The following is an 18,837-nucleotide window of genomic DNA, read 5'->3' on the forward strand; positions in this document are numbered from 1 at the left end:
GCAGCCTGTGCCTCAGATGGGCCGCTCAAAGAATAAGCACCTATGGGGTTTGTGAGTGGAAAAACATCTCACCAATAAACCACCTCGCAAGGGAGAGGCAAAAGCTTTTTAATACTTAGGATACAGAGGCCGTGATGGATATTACCACTTAAACACATTAAATTAAACTCCTTCTGGTGTAGCTGGGAAAAGATGATGGACGGCTTAAAAGAAAGAGCAACACGTTATTAAAGAGGAGGAGAAGCACTGCTCTGCTCGAGAGCCCTTCTGGCTAAATGTTAACCTGGGTCCCTGGAGCGTGAGCTCACATCTCAGCCATCAGACGTGTTTCCAGAAGCACAAAACAAAGTTTCACCTGAAACTACATCTCTGAGGAAGGAACAAGTCAGAAAAACCCATCTGCGATCAGAAGTGGCTGCTGGTGTGGTCACGTCGGGGCAGAACAGGCTGCGTGATGCCCCTTTTCTTCAAGACCGCGTTTTCCCAGAGCTCCCCCCAAATTCCCAGCAATTTGCACAGTGAAGCACAGCAGCCAAGCAAGGCAACAGCGCGGGGAACGGCACCGGTTTCCTTTGGCCAAGCCTCTCCCAAGACTTACGGATGCAGTCGGGCTGCACGCCGCTCCATGTCAGGTTGGGGAGGCAGGTCCTGGTGGTGGAGCCCTGCAGCAGGTATCCCTTCTGGCACTTGAAGAAGATGATGCTTCCCACCTGTTACAATGGGAGACAAACCTCTGAACGTGCCAGCACAACGCGGCTCACCCGTGACTGCAGTACAGAAATACTTCCATCGCTTTTCCGTCTCCGGTACGCTGGAGAGGGCAGTCACCTGCTCTCTGCTCTCACTGCCCTGCCAGTCTGGTGTCGAAAGCTCCCAGAGAGCCTGGAAAGCTGCAGCTTTAACTGTGCAGGGAGTTCCCTGCCGTCAGTGATACGGGCAAAGCTGCTTTGCCATTTAAATATACCAAAGCCAGCATCAAACACAGGTGCTATTAGAAAGGGGTGTGATTCCTGCCTCTCTGGCATGCACCTCTCAGAGTGGCAACACTTGCAAAAGTCACAGTTACACTGTCTCAGTATTAATTAAGCACTAGAATTAGTTCATTAAACCCCAGGATTAAGATAACTAATTAGCAGCAAAACTGAAAGATCGACTCTGGAGGAGTAGCCACATGAATCAACTATCCCGGCCCAGTCACAGCAGGGAAGGGACATCCACAGGGATGGTGGTGGAGGATGGAGATGGAACACCCTGGGGAATTGCTTTGGTTTTTTTCTCTTCTTTCTACTTGATTTCATACCATAGAGGAGCTGAGATTAAGAAAACCACCTACAGAATTTGGTCTGAAAATTAATGGGAATTACGTCTCCAGTGTGAATACTGATTACACCAATGGCTATTAATCAGCACTGTAATTAATATCATAAATAACATAATGCTAGTTAACCCCATACGAATGCACGCTGGGGTCTAACAGAGCACGCTGGGATGTCCTGTTCAAGGGAGGACACGTTAAGCCACGTCTGGACTCAGACATGGGGTAACCACAGCAAGGACTGGGGCGCAGCTGAGGGACCCTGCTGGCGGGGCAGTACCTGGTAACCCTGGGAATTGTTCTGCATCCCAAAGAGAGGAACGCCAGGGTCCGCGCACGTCGTGAGGCTGGGGTCTGCAAAGGAAAGAACAGAGCCAGTGCTCTAGAGGGGCTGTGGAAGCCACGACAGAGCTTCCCTGGCCCTCCACGCAAAGATCATGCTGTGCCTTCGCAACGAGACAGAAATATTTTGCTACCGAAGGAATACACAGCAACAATGAAAAGTACACGGATCTTTTCGTTTCTTAAATCCCTGCCTGCTGCAACACAAACTAACCAGAGGCACTCCGTCACCAGGGAGAAAACAAAAGAACAGAAGTCTTGTGTCAGGAACAACTCTTCCTTTCCCCTGTTCTATACATGAGTGAAGCACCCGGCTCACGAGGGCTGTGCCTTCTGCTTCCCCTGCACCCAGGGCTGCGGTGACCTGTCCTCTCCATGCCTTGCTCATTGCCTTCATCCTTCTGGGCTCAGCTCAGCCACTGCCCCTTGGAGCCTTGCTATCCCCTAGTGATAGAAGGGGCCTGGAAATTTCAATGCACCTCAGACACATAATCTCTCTTTATGCCTCGTTTGGTCTCAATCTATCAGGAGATGAACACACACAATTCAGAAGGAATACCTGCTGCTACTCCTTTAGCATCTATCACTTTCTTTTCTTCCCAGCATGTCGACAGTAGCAGGGCATCAACGGAATTAAGGAAGAGATGCGTTGTCATTATTATAGCACCCCAAACTTCTGTCTCAAAGGCGGCTGAGGTTCTCTGCTCCCCGGGATCACAGGATTGAGCTAATCTGCAGTGCTGGCCACAGGGATGCTCTTGTACCCAGCCAGGGGTAGCTGCCTTAGCTGGATCTCAGAGCAGTCAGATGAGAGTCTGCTCTGGATTCCCAGCCTTCCTTCTTCAACGTGCTCAACACTGCTATGAGAAGGATCAGGAGCCCTACAACGAATCTCTCTGTAAATCACTCAAAATACTCCTATTAATAGGACTGTGCAAGGCAAGAAATACAGTAAGGAAAGTCTCCACAATCCAACAAAGCAGGACAGAAGCAGCTGGTCACTATATCCTGCAGTTATAGCACACTGGAGCACAGTATCTGCACCTAAAGGGCACGGTGGCTTATTTTTATGCCTTTATTCTTTATGATCTGACTAATCAATCTCTTCACACTGTAACATTATGCAGTTGTTGGTGCTGTTCCCAGGTCCTTGGAGCTGCAGTGAGTAACTAACAAGGGATACAAACCGTGGCCAGTGCGGGGCTGTGGAGCACAAGCTAATCCATCTTCCGTCACTCGGTCCTGCTGAGCTTTCGTCATTTATCACTGATGCAGTTCCCATGGAAGCCCCCAGATAAATCAGTGTCTACAATAAAGAGCCCCCTCACTGGACAAGGTAGCAGGTGATGGATGGCAGAGGGTGGAGGGCAGAGCCTTGTCTCCTGGCTGCACTGGGGGGTCTGTAGTTCTGGCAGTCTAACGGATCTCAAAATTGGGTGAGATCTGAATAAATACAACACTTTGTGTTCAGCTGCTTGTGTCAGCACTGACTCTGCAGGTTAAGGTTTTGTAGACACCCGAGTCTTCTCCCTTCTCATGGTTTGTTTTAGGGAGACAAACTGTAAGTGTGTTTCAGCAGCAGCATGAACAGCTGTATTTGCTGGCTTCAATCCCAGACAGCTGGTTTGGGTTGGAAGGGACCTTTAAAGCTCCTCCAGCTCCAACCCCTGCCACAGGCAGGGACCCCTTCCACTGGAGCAGCTTGCTCCAAGCCCCTGTGTCCAACCTGGCCTTGAGCACTGCCAGGGATGGGGCAGCCACAGCTTCTCTGGGCACCCTGTGCCAGCGCCTCAGCACCCTCACAGGGAAGAGCTTGTGCCTAAGAGCTCATCTCAGTCTCCCCTCGGGCAGGTTCAAGCCATTCCCCTTGGCCTGGCCCTACAGGCCTGTGTAAAAAGTCCCTCTTCAGCTTTGCTGTCAGACCCTTTATGTCCGGCATTGGAAGGATTTGCAAGTAAGTGATGAATCATTTAAAGCCAGTATTTACAACACTAGGCAGGTGCTCCCAACTCTCTGTGCATGAGAAAGCTCCCAGTGAAACCAGTAGGGAACGTGGAGGTTCCGGCCATGAGTATTTTCACATTCCTCTAATTGGTGATGCACTGAGATGGAGCTGCAGTGGTTGAACCCGCAGAGAAGAGCCGGAGATGTGTTTCTGCCCCCAGTGCCCCCATGAGGGGATGATGGTGGTGTTCAGGCACACAGTTAAGGGAACAGCACACAGCCCATGCAGTTTATCTCCACAGGAGCCATGGAGCTCAAGAGAGCAGCCAGAGGTTTAAACAAGTGAAAAATGCTGTGACTAGTTATGATTATAAATCTCCCAGGGGCTTCAAAGGGTTCTGAAGCCCCAGAAAATGGGCACCTGAAGAATGCGGCCAAACTGCATTTTCAGCCCCATTTGTGCTATCGATGGGTTGGAGGTTCCCAAGGAAGCCTGGAAGCAGCACAGAGCCCAGCACTGGGCAGACACCAGCCCTCACACCGTGCAGCCCAGGCTGCAAATGTTAACCTGGAAGTTCTGCAGGACACTTCTTTGCCCACCGGCTGGCCAGGAACAGGGAGGAGATCTTCTTCCTTGGACACCCTGGGGTACTGACCACCAATGAGGGGCAGGTATGACGGTGACAGGCACTGAATTGAAGCAACAAGCCTCAAACACCACCCCTGTTCATTCTGATTCAGGGGGAGTAAGTGCTAATTTCTGCAAGCCCGAGAATGAAACCCAGCTTTGCTACAGAAGGAGAAGCAAGGCGAGCACTCAAAGCTCTGTTCACGACAGAGAGGTCTCCCCTTACCTATGCAGCTGGGCTGGGTCCCGCTCCACGTCCCGTCGGACTGGCAGAACCTCCGGGCTGATCCCACCAGCACGAGCGGGGCTACGCAGGAGAAGGACACGGAGGAGCGGTACGTGAAGCCTCTGTCCTCCCTCCTGCCCTGAGCAGGTATCCCCGGGTCACCGCAGAACACAGCTGCAACAGGCAGAGACAAGCGGATTGCGATGAACCTCCTCGAGACCAAGCCATGTTAATAAGCTAAGGATGGGTCTATTAATGGGCCAAACCTTACCACTCCCTGTCATCAAGCTCTGCGATTGCCTAGGGGATTAGCTGCGGCAGAAGGCATTGCTGGCTACTTTCCTTGTTATTCTCCCTTTTTGTCAATTGCTGTTCATTAACTTCCACTTTCTTCCCCATCTTTTTTCTTTCTTTTTTTCCCTAACAGCATGCTTAGCTTTAAAATGTATCTCTAATTGCATGATGTCAAATTACTGGAGGGTTCCATGTCACACAGAAACCCCACTAATTATACAAGATCCAGAGAAAGGTGCAAGGAACACAGTGAGGGCTTTGTATGATTTAATATGAAAATGGCTATTGTGCAGCTGCCAGCCATTCAGCCTAGAGAAGAAACTCAAATCTGCCTTTATCATCACAAGACATTTAACTAGATTTTTTGCCTTAGCTATTGTATCAAGCACACAGGTTTCACTCGGCCAAAGCTCTGCCTTCACAAAACATTCCCAACTTCTGCTGCAACAACACAGTGCCTTTTGCCAAAGTTCTTTTTCCTACGGCCTTTGGCACTTTCAAGAGCTGTGACTGCAGAAGACTCAGTCACCAGGGAGATACAGGGACCACCAACCAGCTGTAAAGAGGCCTGGTGGACAGGAACATGCAAGATGGAGACCAGAGATGTCAAAGAGAGAGCAACGAACTGGGTTTAAAGCACAGTAATTCATTTAACGCACCCAATTCATGCACGAAAATGCTGGTGGCTGCCTACTCACGGAAGCACTGTGGGATCTCCCCGCTCCACGTCCCATTCCCCTCGCAGGTCAGCACGGCGGGCAGGGAGAGCTGGTACCCCTCCAGGCAGGCATAGCTCACACTGGAGCCCCAGCTGAAGTCCGAGCCCACCACTTTCCCATTGGGAATGGCTTGCGGGGATTTGCAGGTGATAGCTGAATGAAAAACAAAAGCACGTCAGTTCTCGTGAGTTCTCAGCATTGTTATTTCCATTAACAAGCGAATCCACCTAGGATCAAAGCTACATCCTGCTCTCAGGACGAGAGCATCACCTGGGACTGGCCTGGCAGGGGCTGAACAAACTTTTCCAGCGATGTGTGCAGCTGTAAACCCCAGGATTCCACTTTGAAGTCTGGACTTAGCCGCACCCCAAATCTCCAAGTCAGATTTCTGAGTCAGTGCTCATTTCAAGGCAAGAATCTACCCAGCGTGAAAACTCATCTAAGATTCCTTGAAAGATTCATACATTCTGGACAACCTGGCTGAGCTTCAGATTAGCAGCTGAATCAACAGCCAGGCTGTATTTCATCCGCTCTAGGGTGTTCTGAGATGACATTTTTGCAGCACTTTGCATTCCAGCTCGGGGGAGCACTGGGAAAGATGCTCAGTTCATGCAAATTGGTCTGGCCTCCAAATGAGACCCTGGCCACATTCTGTATTATTCCTGCAACATTAGCTCAGCGGAGAGGATGAAAGAGGAATGTAAGAATGGCTCTTTACATCCTCTGGAGCGTATTTGGAAGTTTCTGTGTGGTCTGTACTTATATCACAATCACGACAAGTGAATTCTCCAGACTGCCAAAGAAGTACACAGATGCTGCTACAATTCTTATCTACACTTTGTGGGTAAAACACTTACAGAAGAGATGCAGCCTGTCCTGCCACTGCTCTATTATTTCCATTTCCTATCGCTGAACTACAGAGGCAATCTCAGAACTGAGAAATAATGAAAGGAGTTGGAAGAAACAATTTTCAGACTTCTGGAGGATGCCACAAAGTGGCTGCTTGCAAAACACAGTCTTTCACCTGAGTTTGATCTGGGTTTTAGCACACTTTGCTCTCTGCTTCACTTTCCCTTCTCTATCACAGGGATAACAGCAATTCCTCCCTCCCAGGCACACTGAGATTATTGATAGACCTAAAGATAGCAAGGTGTTCATGCTACGTTGAGGAAATTGTGCAAGTGCCATGAACACAGGGGACAGATTGAATGACAAGACCAAGGAACAACCAGGTGAGCTCCAGGCACACTGCAGTAGCTGCTATCACCTTGTTCCAAGTTACAAGAAGTTTGTGGCCTGTAAAACTTGTATCCTCCGATATTTAAAGCAACCAATCTTACCCTTGCAGGCAGGTTTGGTGCCATTCCAGGTTCGGTCCTTCGTGCAGGTTAGAGAGGATGCCCTGTCTGACTCCATCATATACCCAGGCGTGCACTGGAACACCACGGTTTTATTGTAGGTGAAATCAGTGCCCAGCCTAATGCCATTGGCTGGCACACCAGGGTCACCACAGTTGATCACTGCCAAAGAAAAAGAAGCATTTCTGGCTGATCATCCCTTGTCTCACACTTATGAGATCTGCAGTAAGTACAAACCTGATGGTTCCGAGTGTTTCAATGCAGGATGTAACCCCCTCATCATGGAGAAGGAAGCATTTGTGGCACAGAAGATGTGGGGAGTAGCACTAGCTATGGAGCAGGCTAAGCTACAGCATAGGGAGAAAACTGTTTCTACCCAGTGGAGCAAACAGTGGTCTTAACGGCACACCAAGTCCTTGCAAGATGAAGTATTGACACACATGAAACATTAAAGAAAACCTGGGTCAGATCTGGGCTAGGTGGAAGAGAGTTTGCCCATGGCATCCCTCTCTCTGCCCTAGTTACCGTCTCTTGTGTAAGACCACATTTTCCATCACCCACGTTCCTGCTGCAGGCACCTGTGGGTGGGAGCCATGAGGAAACACAACACGTTCACTGGGGGCTCTGAGCAGAGGCTCTGCCCACACGTGTCCCAGCGCCAGCAGGCAGGAGCGCTCACGTTCAGCAGCAGCCCCGCAGAGCCCCTCGAGGCGGCCTGACATTTACTCATGAGGTTATTACAGAGCTCCCTTCATCCAACCGGAAAATAACAAACCCAAAGCAAGAGCTTTCCATTAGGTACTTGCAGAGGCTGCAGGCTGAGGCAGTTTTAGCTGCTGTTAGTTCAACGGAGCTCCTTATCACACACACGTGTGTGTGCGCATCTACAGCGAGCGTCCAACATGCCCTGACAAGCCGTCCCTGGAGCCTGGCAGCATCATTCACCTCATCTTCCAGGAATCCATCCCAGCGCTCACCTGTACACTCTGGACTGGTCCCAGTCCACGTCCCGTTCACCGTGCAGTGCCTGCTCAGCACTCCCGTGGAGTAGTAGCCTTCCCGGCACTGATAGATAATGGAGCTGGAGAAGACCAGGCCGTCATTAAATATAACCCTGGCATTGCTGGGGGTTCCTGGATTCCCACAGGATATCACTAGAAAGCAAAATGGCAAAGTCGTAAAACACCCCCAAAACAAATGACAAGGCTTTCACCCTGCAATGGACTGCTCTCAATCTAAGCGAGATTAGCTGCAAAGCCCCTGGATCAGCTCACACAGAACAGGCTGTTCCATGGAAAATAAGCTATGCCTGTCCAACAGGATCCCAAACACCACTGGCCAGCCTGGAGCAGGGCTCTGCTTTGGCAGGCAGCAAGTCCCAGAGCTGCGTGCACCACCCTGGCCAGGGGACTGAAATCAGAGCTCCATCCCTGCAGCCGGTCAGTCCTGAAGCACCAGCCCTGCTCCTCTCCCGCATGGATCCTGCACCTCACCACCAAGCAGCATGGGAGCGACCTCTTCCTGCTCCTCCAGGCTGCAGGAAGAACTTGTACCCATTTTCTCCAGGGCCTTATCTCACATCTGGTCCTACAGCTTCCTAAAGCAGGTGGGGGCCAAGCCTGGAGTCCTTCCATCTTCCAGGAGTTTGGAAGCCTGGACCCCAGTGAGCCACTTCGCCTCTGGCGCCTTCACAAAGCCAACAGCTTTATAAAACTCAAAGGAATGGAAGCAGGAAGGGAGCCTGATGCTCTCCCACTGTGGCACTGCTCCCTGCCCAGCTATAGCCAATTATGCTTTCAGAGGAGGGAGAATGTTGTGGGAATACAATTACAGGTTTGTCAGTGCCCAAGTTTTATGCCTAAAGTACCTCAGCACCACAGCAATAAAAAGGCACGGGAGTGAATGCCGGTGCACAAAGCCCTGTCATGACAAAATAAGCACCTGCAATAACTGCACCCAGCCCTCATTTACTCTGAAATTACAGGACACAAGAAAACCACGCGAATCAAGGGAAGGCTTAAACCACAAACCCCAGCTCTTCGACAAGGAAATTCCAATCCCGCCCCTCCCCAGCAAAATGCCACAAGCCCTGCGGAGCATCGGCCTGTGCATACACAGGGTGACCCATCCCTGCCCTCCCTGCCACACACCCTGCAATATTCCCAGCTACGCTCCATGGGGAAATGCAGCTTCATGCCACAGCAGGAAAGCAATGAGCAGAGGCCACCAACGCAAGGAGAGTCTTCTTCTGCCTTGTTGCTTAGTTTGCTGACAGCCTGTTAACAGGGGAGCTTGTTGCAGGCATATCTGTCTGACAGGAGGAAGCTAATAACCATTCTGGACTGTGTGCACAGCAGCTCTGCGTGGCTCTGCCATCATCCGAGGTGCGCTCTTGTTACAGATCTCTCCTGCAGCCAACGTCTCTGTGATACACGGTGTCACTTCCAAGAGATGCTGGGATAAAAGTCAGAGTCTATCAACTCACAAAAAGCTCTAAATTACGATTTCCCTGCCTGCCCATACGTTCCCTCCTGCCCAACCTCCTTCGCTTGTGCATGGGGCCAAACACACGCAGATGACCCGAAAATACGATTTTTGTGACTAGAGAGACTCATGGGAATGGTTTAATTGTAGTGTGCATCAGCTGTGACCTGTACAGGGTAGGTATAAAAGCAGCCATAAATGTAAGGATGAAAGGTTTGAACTTTTAAAATCGTAATTTAAATACAAATAGGATTTAATCACACAAGTGAGCAGTAAGGGGGTGAATAATTCCCTTTGGCTTCAGTGGGGGATGTAAAATGAATCAAGCGCCAAGAAAACTGGATTTAGCTCTGGTTTTTGAACAGGGCATAAATCCTAAAGAGCCTGAAGTCCCACAGCCATACCCACTCCCATCTCCTTAAAAATCTCAAACCCAATCACATTTAAACTGAAGTCAAAATTGAAGAAAATGATGTGAAACTCAGCGGCATCAGATGGGGATGGCTGCGAGTTGCTGCTGCTTTCCCAGGGCAGTGCTGCAGGAGTGACGCTCAGCTGAGCCGACTGATGTGACAGGGGAGGTCTGACTCCGCTGCAGCAGGGAGTGCAGAGTGCTGAGACCCATCCCATCCCCTCACCCAGGGCTTGGATTCTGCCACGTTGCAGAAGACCCAACAGACAAACCAATGGGGACCAGACCCTTCACACCCCAACCAGCACACACATCCCCATCCCTGCCAAAGACCCAAGACAGTCTGTAGTGCACCAGCACAGACCTCTGCCAGGCTATGGTGCACCACCAGGCACCCCTACAATGCCAAACCCCACTGAGCTATTTCAGGCATCCATGGGACTTAAAGAGATTGCTGTAGAACTCCCCACCGAGGACAGCCAGAGCTGCTCCCTGTGATCCTGATGTTGCTGAGGGGAAGCTGGGAAGCTACAAAGTGGTCTCTGCTATATAAAACATCACAAGGCTCAGAGGTGCTCCAGAGCTCAGCAATAATTCATTTCATTCCAGTCCACACAGCCTTTTTTCTGAAAAAGCTCATTAAGATTCGCCCCTTGCATCCTTTGCTTTTTCCCTACATGTTTTATAGTGAGAAGCTGCTGGGAGCAGGGAATTTCTCTGGGCCCTGTTCAGCTCAGAGCCAGTGATGCTCAGGGTATGGTCGGATGAGGCCACTGAGCTCCCCCCATTATCCACAGCAGCAGCATCCAGAGCAGGGCAAGGGGCAAGTGCTGCTACCCACTCTACACTTTCAGTTCCCCCAGCCCTGCACAGCAAAACTCTCCCTGAACACCACGCAAGGGGCTTGTTTCAGGGCCCTTCTTTCACCCACCACCAAGAGAAGGTACATTTCTGCAAGGAGCAGCAAGCCCTGCTCCTCAGAACTGCAGCAGGGAAAAGCTGAAGGCTCATGACTGCTATCAGTGCACGTCTGACTGCGCTAGAGGTGGTGTGTGGTAGTGTCCTCTGCATGCTCCCCTCCTCCGACCTAATCTTTATTACCAGTGGTACTTCTTTGGGGCTCTGCTGCCATCTGAAACACTCTCCTAACGATGTCTGACACATCAGGCACCACCTCCTGCTGGAGTAAGACACAGCTGAGAGCCTTTGGAGTTTCAAAGCCTTTGCTTCAGGGCTGGTAATTTCCATGCTGTTTAATTTAACCAGTAACTCATAACCCACCTAACTATGCAGAGAGAGAAAGGAAGAAGCAGCTTAGACCCAAATCCCAGCCTTGCCACCTCCCATGTCCTCAGCAGTCAAACGGGAACAAGACAAAACTCAGATTCTTTTCCCAGCGTTACCACTTAAAACAAGCACAGTTCTGTCTGCTGAAGCTGCCAAAGAGCAGCCAGAGCCCCATCCCATCCCACCTCATTTTGGATGCCGTTTTCATTCACTTGGAGAAACAATAAACATGACAAAAGCAAACACTCTGCTCAAGTTCTAAGAGGAGGAGGGAGCACAGCAGAGTACAAGTGATAAGCCCCACTCCTGCACTGCTCCTCAGTGAACACAGATGGGCAACAGGAAGAAGGAGAAAGAAGGAAAAAAGCATCTAAAATTTCATTTGCACTTTAAAAGCTTGCTGGAAATTAAAACAAATGAGGCCTGAAAACTGTGATTTTGGAAAGCCAGGGAAGCTGCTCTTACCGGGGACAACAAAACCAGAGCTATAAACCAGCCTGGAGCAGGAGTCCCAGAAGGAGTCCCTGCAATTAACTTACTTCCAAACCATTGGTACATTTTGGAAAAATCAGTTGTGACTTCTCCCTGCTTGCCTACTCCTTTGGTTTTCTTCACCAATGTTCTAGCGGGTAAAAGGCACTGGGATTAAGAGCCCATGAGCGTCAAGGTGACCCTCCAACAAGTCTACTGCTCCCACCTGCACGATCAGAGCTGGACTGGTCCTGGTGCAGGAAGAGATGGTCAAACATCAGCCCCCTGAGTCAGAAGTCAAGCAGAGGCTTTGAGGTTGAAGCTGCGAGAGCAGCGCGCTCGCTCGCTCTGCAAAGAGGAGAGCAGCTCCTCTCTCCTGCCCTTCTGCTTATGCTGTGGGATTTACACCATGTCCTCTGTCTGCCCAGGCTCCTCAGCAGTGGGTCCGTGCTGGGGCTGAGTGGACTGAGCCCCTCCGTGCTCATCCAGCAGCAAATCTGCAGAGCACTTTGCACCGAATCCCCTGGGCAGGCGAGTGCCAGCGACCTGTGAAGCCCCATCAGGCTTGACTTGCCTCAAACAAGAGCAGCAAACAAGTGGCTGAGTCACAGACCTAATGCACCACGGAGGTGCTGAGTGGCTCCGGGCTGTGCCGGGGCTTTCCATGCCATTCCTTCCAAGCACCTGCCTGGGCACTCCAGCTTCATCTTCAATGAAGATTGCCCTGAATTCAATCCCCAAATTAATCTTTCCTCTCCCTCTCCTACAAATACGTGCTGCAGAGTGTTGAATATAACCAAGTGCAGCAGAATATCACCTTGTAGTGCTTGAGACTCGCTGTGAATACAAATGAGAAGCCCAGCACATGGTTTATCACTGTGAATTACTTCTCTATATTGGCCAGTCAGCACTTAACATTAAACGACTACATTATAGGTACGATGTTATTATTATGCATAAAGAATGAAAAAAATTCTTCCAGGGATCTGTGTCTTGGTGCCTCTGGAAACCTGATGGGTTATTTCCCCTGAGATTAATGAACAGAGCCTTTCCACTGAAAGAGCAAGAGAACGGAGAAGACCCAAGACCTGAGTGTATTAATAACATGATTTAGTGTCCTTTCAATCAAGAGCTCCATCAATTTGGAATGTATTTCCAATTTGTTTATAAACCCTGAGCTTTTAGCTTTTGAAGCAGCTGGAGAGAAGCACTTGCCCAGGTCTCCTTGCCCCGGGTATCCGCTTCATTGCAGCTTTTGTTCTTTCCCCAGTTCACTTTTAAATGCTTTTCTGTAACAGCAGCAGTGAGCAGCAGAGCTCAGAGAATCCAGCTGGGGGATTATTAGATTGGGTTGTAGGGTCTTACTTGATTCCTTCAAATGGAAAAATAAGGGGTTTGGGGCTTTCAAATACTAAAATATGCTTATTGGATTATAATTTGCATTTTGCATTTCTGCTTAGTGTAAATGACTCCTGCATGGGCCAGTTCCAGCTCTGTCAGAGATCTGATGCTATTGGCATTTCTCATTCTGCTGAATTTCCTCCACAAAGTGACACTGAATTAGTCCATGATACCCACAGGTTTCAGGCCAAACTGGGGCGTTTCTGATCATCAACCTGGATACATGATGTAGACCAAGAGATGCGATTCCTGCAGCAAGCCCCTGGACTTGGGGATGACTGGATGTGAGGACCAGATCCCAACAGCTCTTCCTACTCTCCACCTCAGCCCAGATGTTGGCACAAACCTGAATGACCTGAAACCCTTGCAAAAAGGTGACACATCCTCTAGACTGAAAAATGCCCCTGTGAGATGTGACCTGCACGTGTTTGGAAAGGGGAACTTTGAGGCTCCTCGACACACGCGGTATTTGGAGGACACGATGAACAACAGTATTCTTCTCACTGCACCAGACTGTCCCTGACAATTTACCAGAGTGTAGCTGCCATCATTCTGCAGTAAGGCTGGGGACAGGCAGTGACACAGGAAGAGGATGTGGGGTTGGGAAAGTACCTTCGCATTCCGGCTGTGTGCCGCTCCAGGAGCCGTTGGCTTGGCAGGTCCTCTCGGATGAGCCCCGGAGCATGTAGCCGGGCTCACAGCTGAACCGGACCATGCTGCCCACGTCAAAGTAATCTCCCAGCCCAATGCCGTGAGAGGGGATCCCTGGGTCACCACACAAGCCCTGGCTGCCTCCTGTGAAGAAGAGAGCACAGTATCAGCAGAGTAAGCAAATCATGGGGCTTGTCTCTTCTTCCCTCTCGACTGCACGTGTTCAGGGGGCCAGCACAGAGGCTTGGACTGTGACTGACTGGATTTATCTCTGCCTGGCTCTCAGCAGAGTGGGGAAGTTCCAGATGAAACAGCCCTCAACTCCAGGAGCCCACTGGTTTTATGCTGGTTGGAAAACATGGCCATAACTCCTGCATCTCAGGATGGAGCCCTCACCAGCTTTCTGCAGCAGCTGCTCCAGCAGGCAGCAGCTCCGCTGCCAGCATCAGTCATGTGGATGGTTTCCCTCCAAGCAGGAATTACGACACGTTCCCAGCCACCTCAGCACACCCTATTGTATCTGCAGAACAAGAAGCTGTTGGGTTTGGGTTTGGACACAGAGGCAGGAGGGATCCAGCTGAGAAACATCCGCTCGTACAAGTTGTGAACACTCGGAGCTGCTGGCTGGGAGTGAGGGGACAGGAGGGAGGCAGCAGCTGCAGCAGACGCCTCGCAGGGGTTCTCTGGAGCAGGCTGGAGAAATGCCCACCTCCCGATGGCCTGACACGGGCTCACACCGTGCAGGCCTGTTCTTGGCTTCCTTGCTAATGATCTGTGTAAGAGCATCCACCCCCAAGCCAGGAAAGACTATGTCACTCCTGCAGCTGGTAATGAAGCTCCTGGTTCCTGGACCTTCTGTGCCTTGCTGCAGGTACAGCCTTTGCAGTGTTATGTGTAATATAAAACATAATGAGTGTATCCATCACCCAGGGAATGCACTTGTTTGTAAAGAGAAGGGGGAGAACGCTCCAGGTTCAGCATTTCTTTTCATATAATGACTTACATCAAAGTCTTTTGTTTCATCTTGCAAAAGCTGCTGTCACACTGTGGGATCTTGCACAGACAACAGAGAACCTTTGGCAGTAGATGAGCAGAGCTGTATTCTGCCTCTTCGCTGCTTTTGTTACTGTATTGCCTGAGTTTGGTGTAAAAGAGGAGCCTCTTCCCAAGCCCTTGGGTAGAAATAGAGGTTCTGAGCGTTCACCTGGCCCCAAGTCAGAGAGGGGCTGTCAAATGCCATCAGCCTCGGTCTATAGCTGCCTCCATGAAGTCATTCAGAAAAATCCCACACAACACACGTCAGTAGGAACGAGTCAGAGTAGCACTGAATGTTTCCAAAAATCCACCCCAAAGCTGACAGGAGACAGTGAAAACCACATGGGGAAAAGCACGAATTAGAGCAGAAAACCCTTCCGAGCAGCTACAGATCAAGAAGCCTGCAGATACAGCTTCCAAATGGGAGGATGGCTGCTTCATTTCCTTCTGCCTTCCACAGCAGAGGTTAAACTTGGTCAAGTGGAGCTGCTAAATCTAAGTGGCATAATTAAAAATTAACACTTGTCCCAAATGCTTTGCTCCAGCAAAGTTCTTTCGTCTGCCCCTGTGCTCTCCAAGGAACAAGCGAAGGGATGGCACAAGGAGGGCTCTGCACAGCATCCTGCCAGTCATTCAGCACCCCTCCTTCTTGTGGAGGCCATCACTGGAGATCCCAGCACCCTGACTTCAGGAAGGCTTGGCTTTTATAGGAATGCATGAGAAAGGTGGTCAAATGCTGCACGCAGGACGCAAGGACCAAATTTGTGTGTTAGATACATTCATCCTTTACAGACTCTGCATGGAGAAAGCTGTAAAGCAGCAGGCTGCAGTACACCTCCCACCACAAACATTTGCTGCAGTGATTTATTTCTCATCTTGCAAGCTGAGTGGTTTACTCTCTGCCAGTGCTTATCACCCAGCCTGCAGGAGCCGAGACGTGAGGATTTTCAGACTCTTCCACAATCTCCCTCTGTAGCGTGTGTTATTTCTCCAGCTCAGCAAAGCACATCAGGCTGCCCCCTCACAGCACAGAACGGGGTAGTGGAGGACAGGAACGCCCCATCCCGTGCTTCCAAAGCCCACCTCACCTGAGCAGTGCGGCAGGGACCCGCTCCAGCGCCCATCCAGCTGGCACATGCGAGTGGAGTTGCCGACCAGAGTCCGCTTCCCGAGGCAGCTGTACCGCACCACCGAGCCCACGGTGTACTTGTCACCCGAGATTTGAGCGTGGGGTGGGGAGCCTGGGTGGCCACAGGAGACCACTGTAAGAGACAGACGCAACAGCTTCACCCACGAGGAACTGCTTGTGATGCAGCAGGTACGTAGCAAGGTACCGCGTGTTTGAGGGCGCTGCATGGGTCTTGGCAGCATAAACCCACTCGTCTGCCCCAGAGCCCTTCTGCAGACATGAGCTCATCCCGTCCGAGCTGACAAGGGTCTGTGCACAGACGCCCAGTCCTGACACTGACAGGCGTTCTGCAGGCTCCTTCTTAAACATGAGTATTTCCACGCACACGCCCTCCCACCCCTGGCAGCACCAGATCCTGCAGCACGGAGCTGCACTCGATGCCGTGTCACACCTGAGCAAATTGCCTTGGCAGATTCTGAGCACTGCTCGCTCGACCACTGCTCGTAAAATACCACCACTAACAATAATTAATAGGTTTACTTTAGCTCAGTGATCAGAGTGGAGACAGGGAGAGGCTGTTGACAAATACACTGACAGATCTAGGGGCTGTGAGACAGGTCTGGATGAGGATGCTCAGTGTAAAGACCATGCACCATTTGCTTTCTGAGGGAAAGCATCGGTAATGGATATCTTCTCTCCTCTGCTACAATCTAAAAATACCAGTGCTGGCATTAGGTAGAAAACATGATGTATGCTTCAATAAAAAGGAGAGCTTGCCTATGTTTGGGCACGGGGGCGTTGAAATATACTGGTGCAAAGCTGTGACTAAAACCAAGGGCGCTTTGCAAGGAAATGGGTTTGATAGCTAATACTTAAACTCACACTGTAACTAACAATTTAATAACAGACACTCCAGCAGCGTCAGCTAAGCTTAAACCTGTGGTGATTTGAGGGTTTTTAAAGGATTTATGTACACAGGGGTAAGACTGCTCCTTCCGATGTGTTCAGCTCTTCTCCCATGTCCTTATTGGGCTCACTCTCCCACTCCTCAGAGGGGATCAGCTCTGGTTTACTCCCTCCTCAGCAACAGGCATGAGCCAACATCTGCAACCTCAGCTTGTCTGGCACCAGCCCTCTTAATTGCTGCTTTAGGGACTGCCCGGTAATTTTAGGTGCCCAGCTCTACACACTGTAAGGGGCTACGGGATTCAGCACGAAGCACATCTTAAGGTCAACACAGAAAACAGACATGCAAAGATCTCTTTTTTTCTATTAAGCCCATGAATCCCCATCATCAGTTGCAAAACTGACCTGAGCTTCCAAAGCTTCGAGAATGCCCACAAATCCTTCAAGTCAGTGGATGCTCAGCATTTTAAGGAAGGAGATCCCTTTTACTCAGCTGGAAAGCTGTGGACTAAGAGAGCCTGAGATCTCAGGCTCCCAGGTTCTAGAAGGTAACTACCCGCAGGAGCCCTGCAGCTGTGGTAACACACTGTTATCACTTGTCAGTTCCCCATGGCCTGTGCAGGGTGCTGCGGATGTGAGAAGGTGGCATGCTGCTAACAAAAGGAAAGGAAAATGTGCCGAGAGCTGTGTATGACTAGGTGTCGAAGGATAATACAAGAGAAAACAGAAACAATCATGGCTTTGGAACAGCTACACTGGATGGAACTTCAGGAGCTCCATTTCTGGTTGCTGTAGTGATTTGTTATGCCACATAAGGAGCTCAGGGCTGCTTTGGTCCCCAGGACACAAGAGCTGTGCTGGGGGTTGCTCTGCCACTGGGCAGCCCCACCTCAACTCTAAACACACTCTGGACCTCACTTTCCCCCAGTGTAAGACAGGGACATCACCGCTGGCACCCTGCATACAATGCATGGACTGGGTATTATCACCACAAGTATTTCATGTCTTTCTGTCCTACTGGAATTACCCCTTAAGCCAAACCATCAACCCAGAACCTCCGAGTTCTCTGCAAACCCCACTGGCAGAAAGGGCCAGGATACTGTAAGAAAGGGGGAAAAATGCAGAGCAAGGGCCAGGAAGCAAATCCTCTTCAGTACCTGCTTTGCAGCAGAATAAAGCTGCATTTATTTCACTGTCACACTGTTGTTTCCCTCCCTTAAAGCCATGGGGATGGGTGTGTGTATGGGAACTCAGCCATGCCCTGTCCCCAGGGTAACAGCATGCAGCTCCCCATGAAGGAGCCCTGTGGAAGTTCTGCTGCCCCTCTCCCTCCCGCAGTGCTGTCACTGGAGCTGAACAGAACCAGTAAAACTCAGTGGGAGCTGAGGGAACCATCTCTAACAGCGTTTCTTCCCTCAGACCACAAGCTTTCCTTCTGTGGGCAGGATCCACAGGCCACTGATGCTGACGGAAGGATTCCCATGGACTACAAAGGGCTCTGGATCCAGACTTTTCACACAACCGTCCAGCTAAGCATCAGAGAACTACATGGGATGAAAAGCTGTGGTGGATGGGAATTATTCTGAAGAACTTACAAAGACACTGTGGGAGGGCACGGTCCCAAGTGCCATCCCCCTGACAGGTAAGGACATGAGTACCCAACAAGTAATATCCATGGCTGCACTGATATGAGACAGTTGTTCCAAAGCTGAATCTGTGAGGACCACTCGGCTGCACTTGCCGGATGCTGTTTTCCAGGTGCCCGGGGTCAGTACAGTTTATGACTGCAAACAAACGACAAAAAAAAAATACAAAACAAAGGGTGTCACAAAGAACAAGGGATTCTCAAAAATGAGCAGGAAAAGGGGGAAAACTGCAAAGCACATTCCACAAGTGAAGGGGCTGCTCAGCAGCAGAGCCCTGCTCTCTGGCCCCAGACTGGGACTTGCAAGTTAGGAATAACTGATTTCTTGACTGACACAGCAACAGTATCGACAGATACTGCATTGGAGTACAGAGGGAGGGAGTGCAGGGAGGGAATCTGGCAAGTGAACTGGAGTGCTAACACCAACGAAGCAGTAGGGCAGCCCAGAAGGAGAAAGGGCTCTGCACAAAGAGCATGGTGTTTGCTTTGAGCGAACTGGTTACCAGTGTGACCTCTGCTAAGGGTCTGGCCTGACAGTCTTGTGTCCTCCCCACTTACAACACTCACTTGGAGGATGAAACCCTTTACTG

General features: G+C 50.4%; 1 protein-coding gene across 2 annotated transcripts in view; it reads right to left on the minus strand.

Moving 5' to 3' along the window:
• The window catches only part of CSMD2 (CUB and Sushi multiple domains 2), a 292,865-nt gene that overhangs the window by 8,883 nt on the left and 265,145 nt on the right, over positions 1-18,837 (minus strand). For both annotated transcript variants that reach the window (XM_065698010.1, XM_065698009.1), the window contains exons 56-64: positions 18,198-18,386; positions 15,656-15,829; positions 13,494-13,676; positions 7,804-7,980; positions 6,809-6,988; positions 5,448-5,621; positions 4,456-4,629; positions 1,596-1,669; positions 599-710 (exon numbers count right to left, since the gene is read on the minus strand). In XM_065698010.1, coding sequence (XP_065554082.1) covers positions 599-710; positions 1,596-1,669; positions 4,456-4,629; positions 5,448-5,621; positions 6,809-6,988; positions 7,804-7,980; positions 13,494-13,676; positions 15,656-15,829; positions 18,198-18,386 — 1,437 coding nt within the window. The remainder of the gene's footprint in view (positions 1-598; positions 711-1,595; positions 1,670-4,455; positions 4,630-5,447; positions 5,622-6,808; positions 6,989-7,803; positions 7,981-13,493; positions 13,677-15,655; positions 15,830-18,197; positions 18,387-18,837) is intronic.

This window comes from Lathamus discolor, chromosome 18 (genome assembly GCF_037157495.1).
Source record: "Lathamus discolor isolate bLatDis1 chromosome 18, bLatDis1.hap1, whole genome shotgun sequence".
Taxonomy (NCBI): domain Eukaryota; kingdom Metazoa; phylum Chordata; class Aves; order Psittaciformes; family Psittacidae; genus Lathamus; species Lathamus discolor.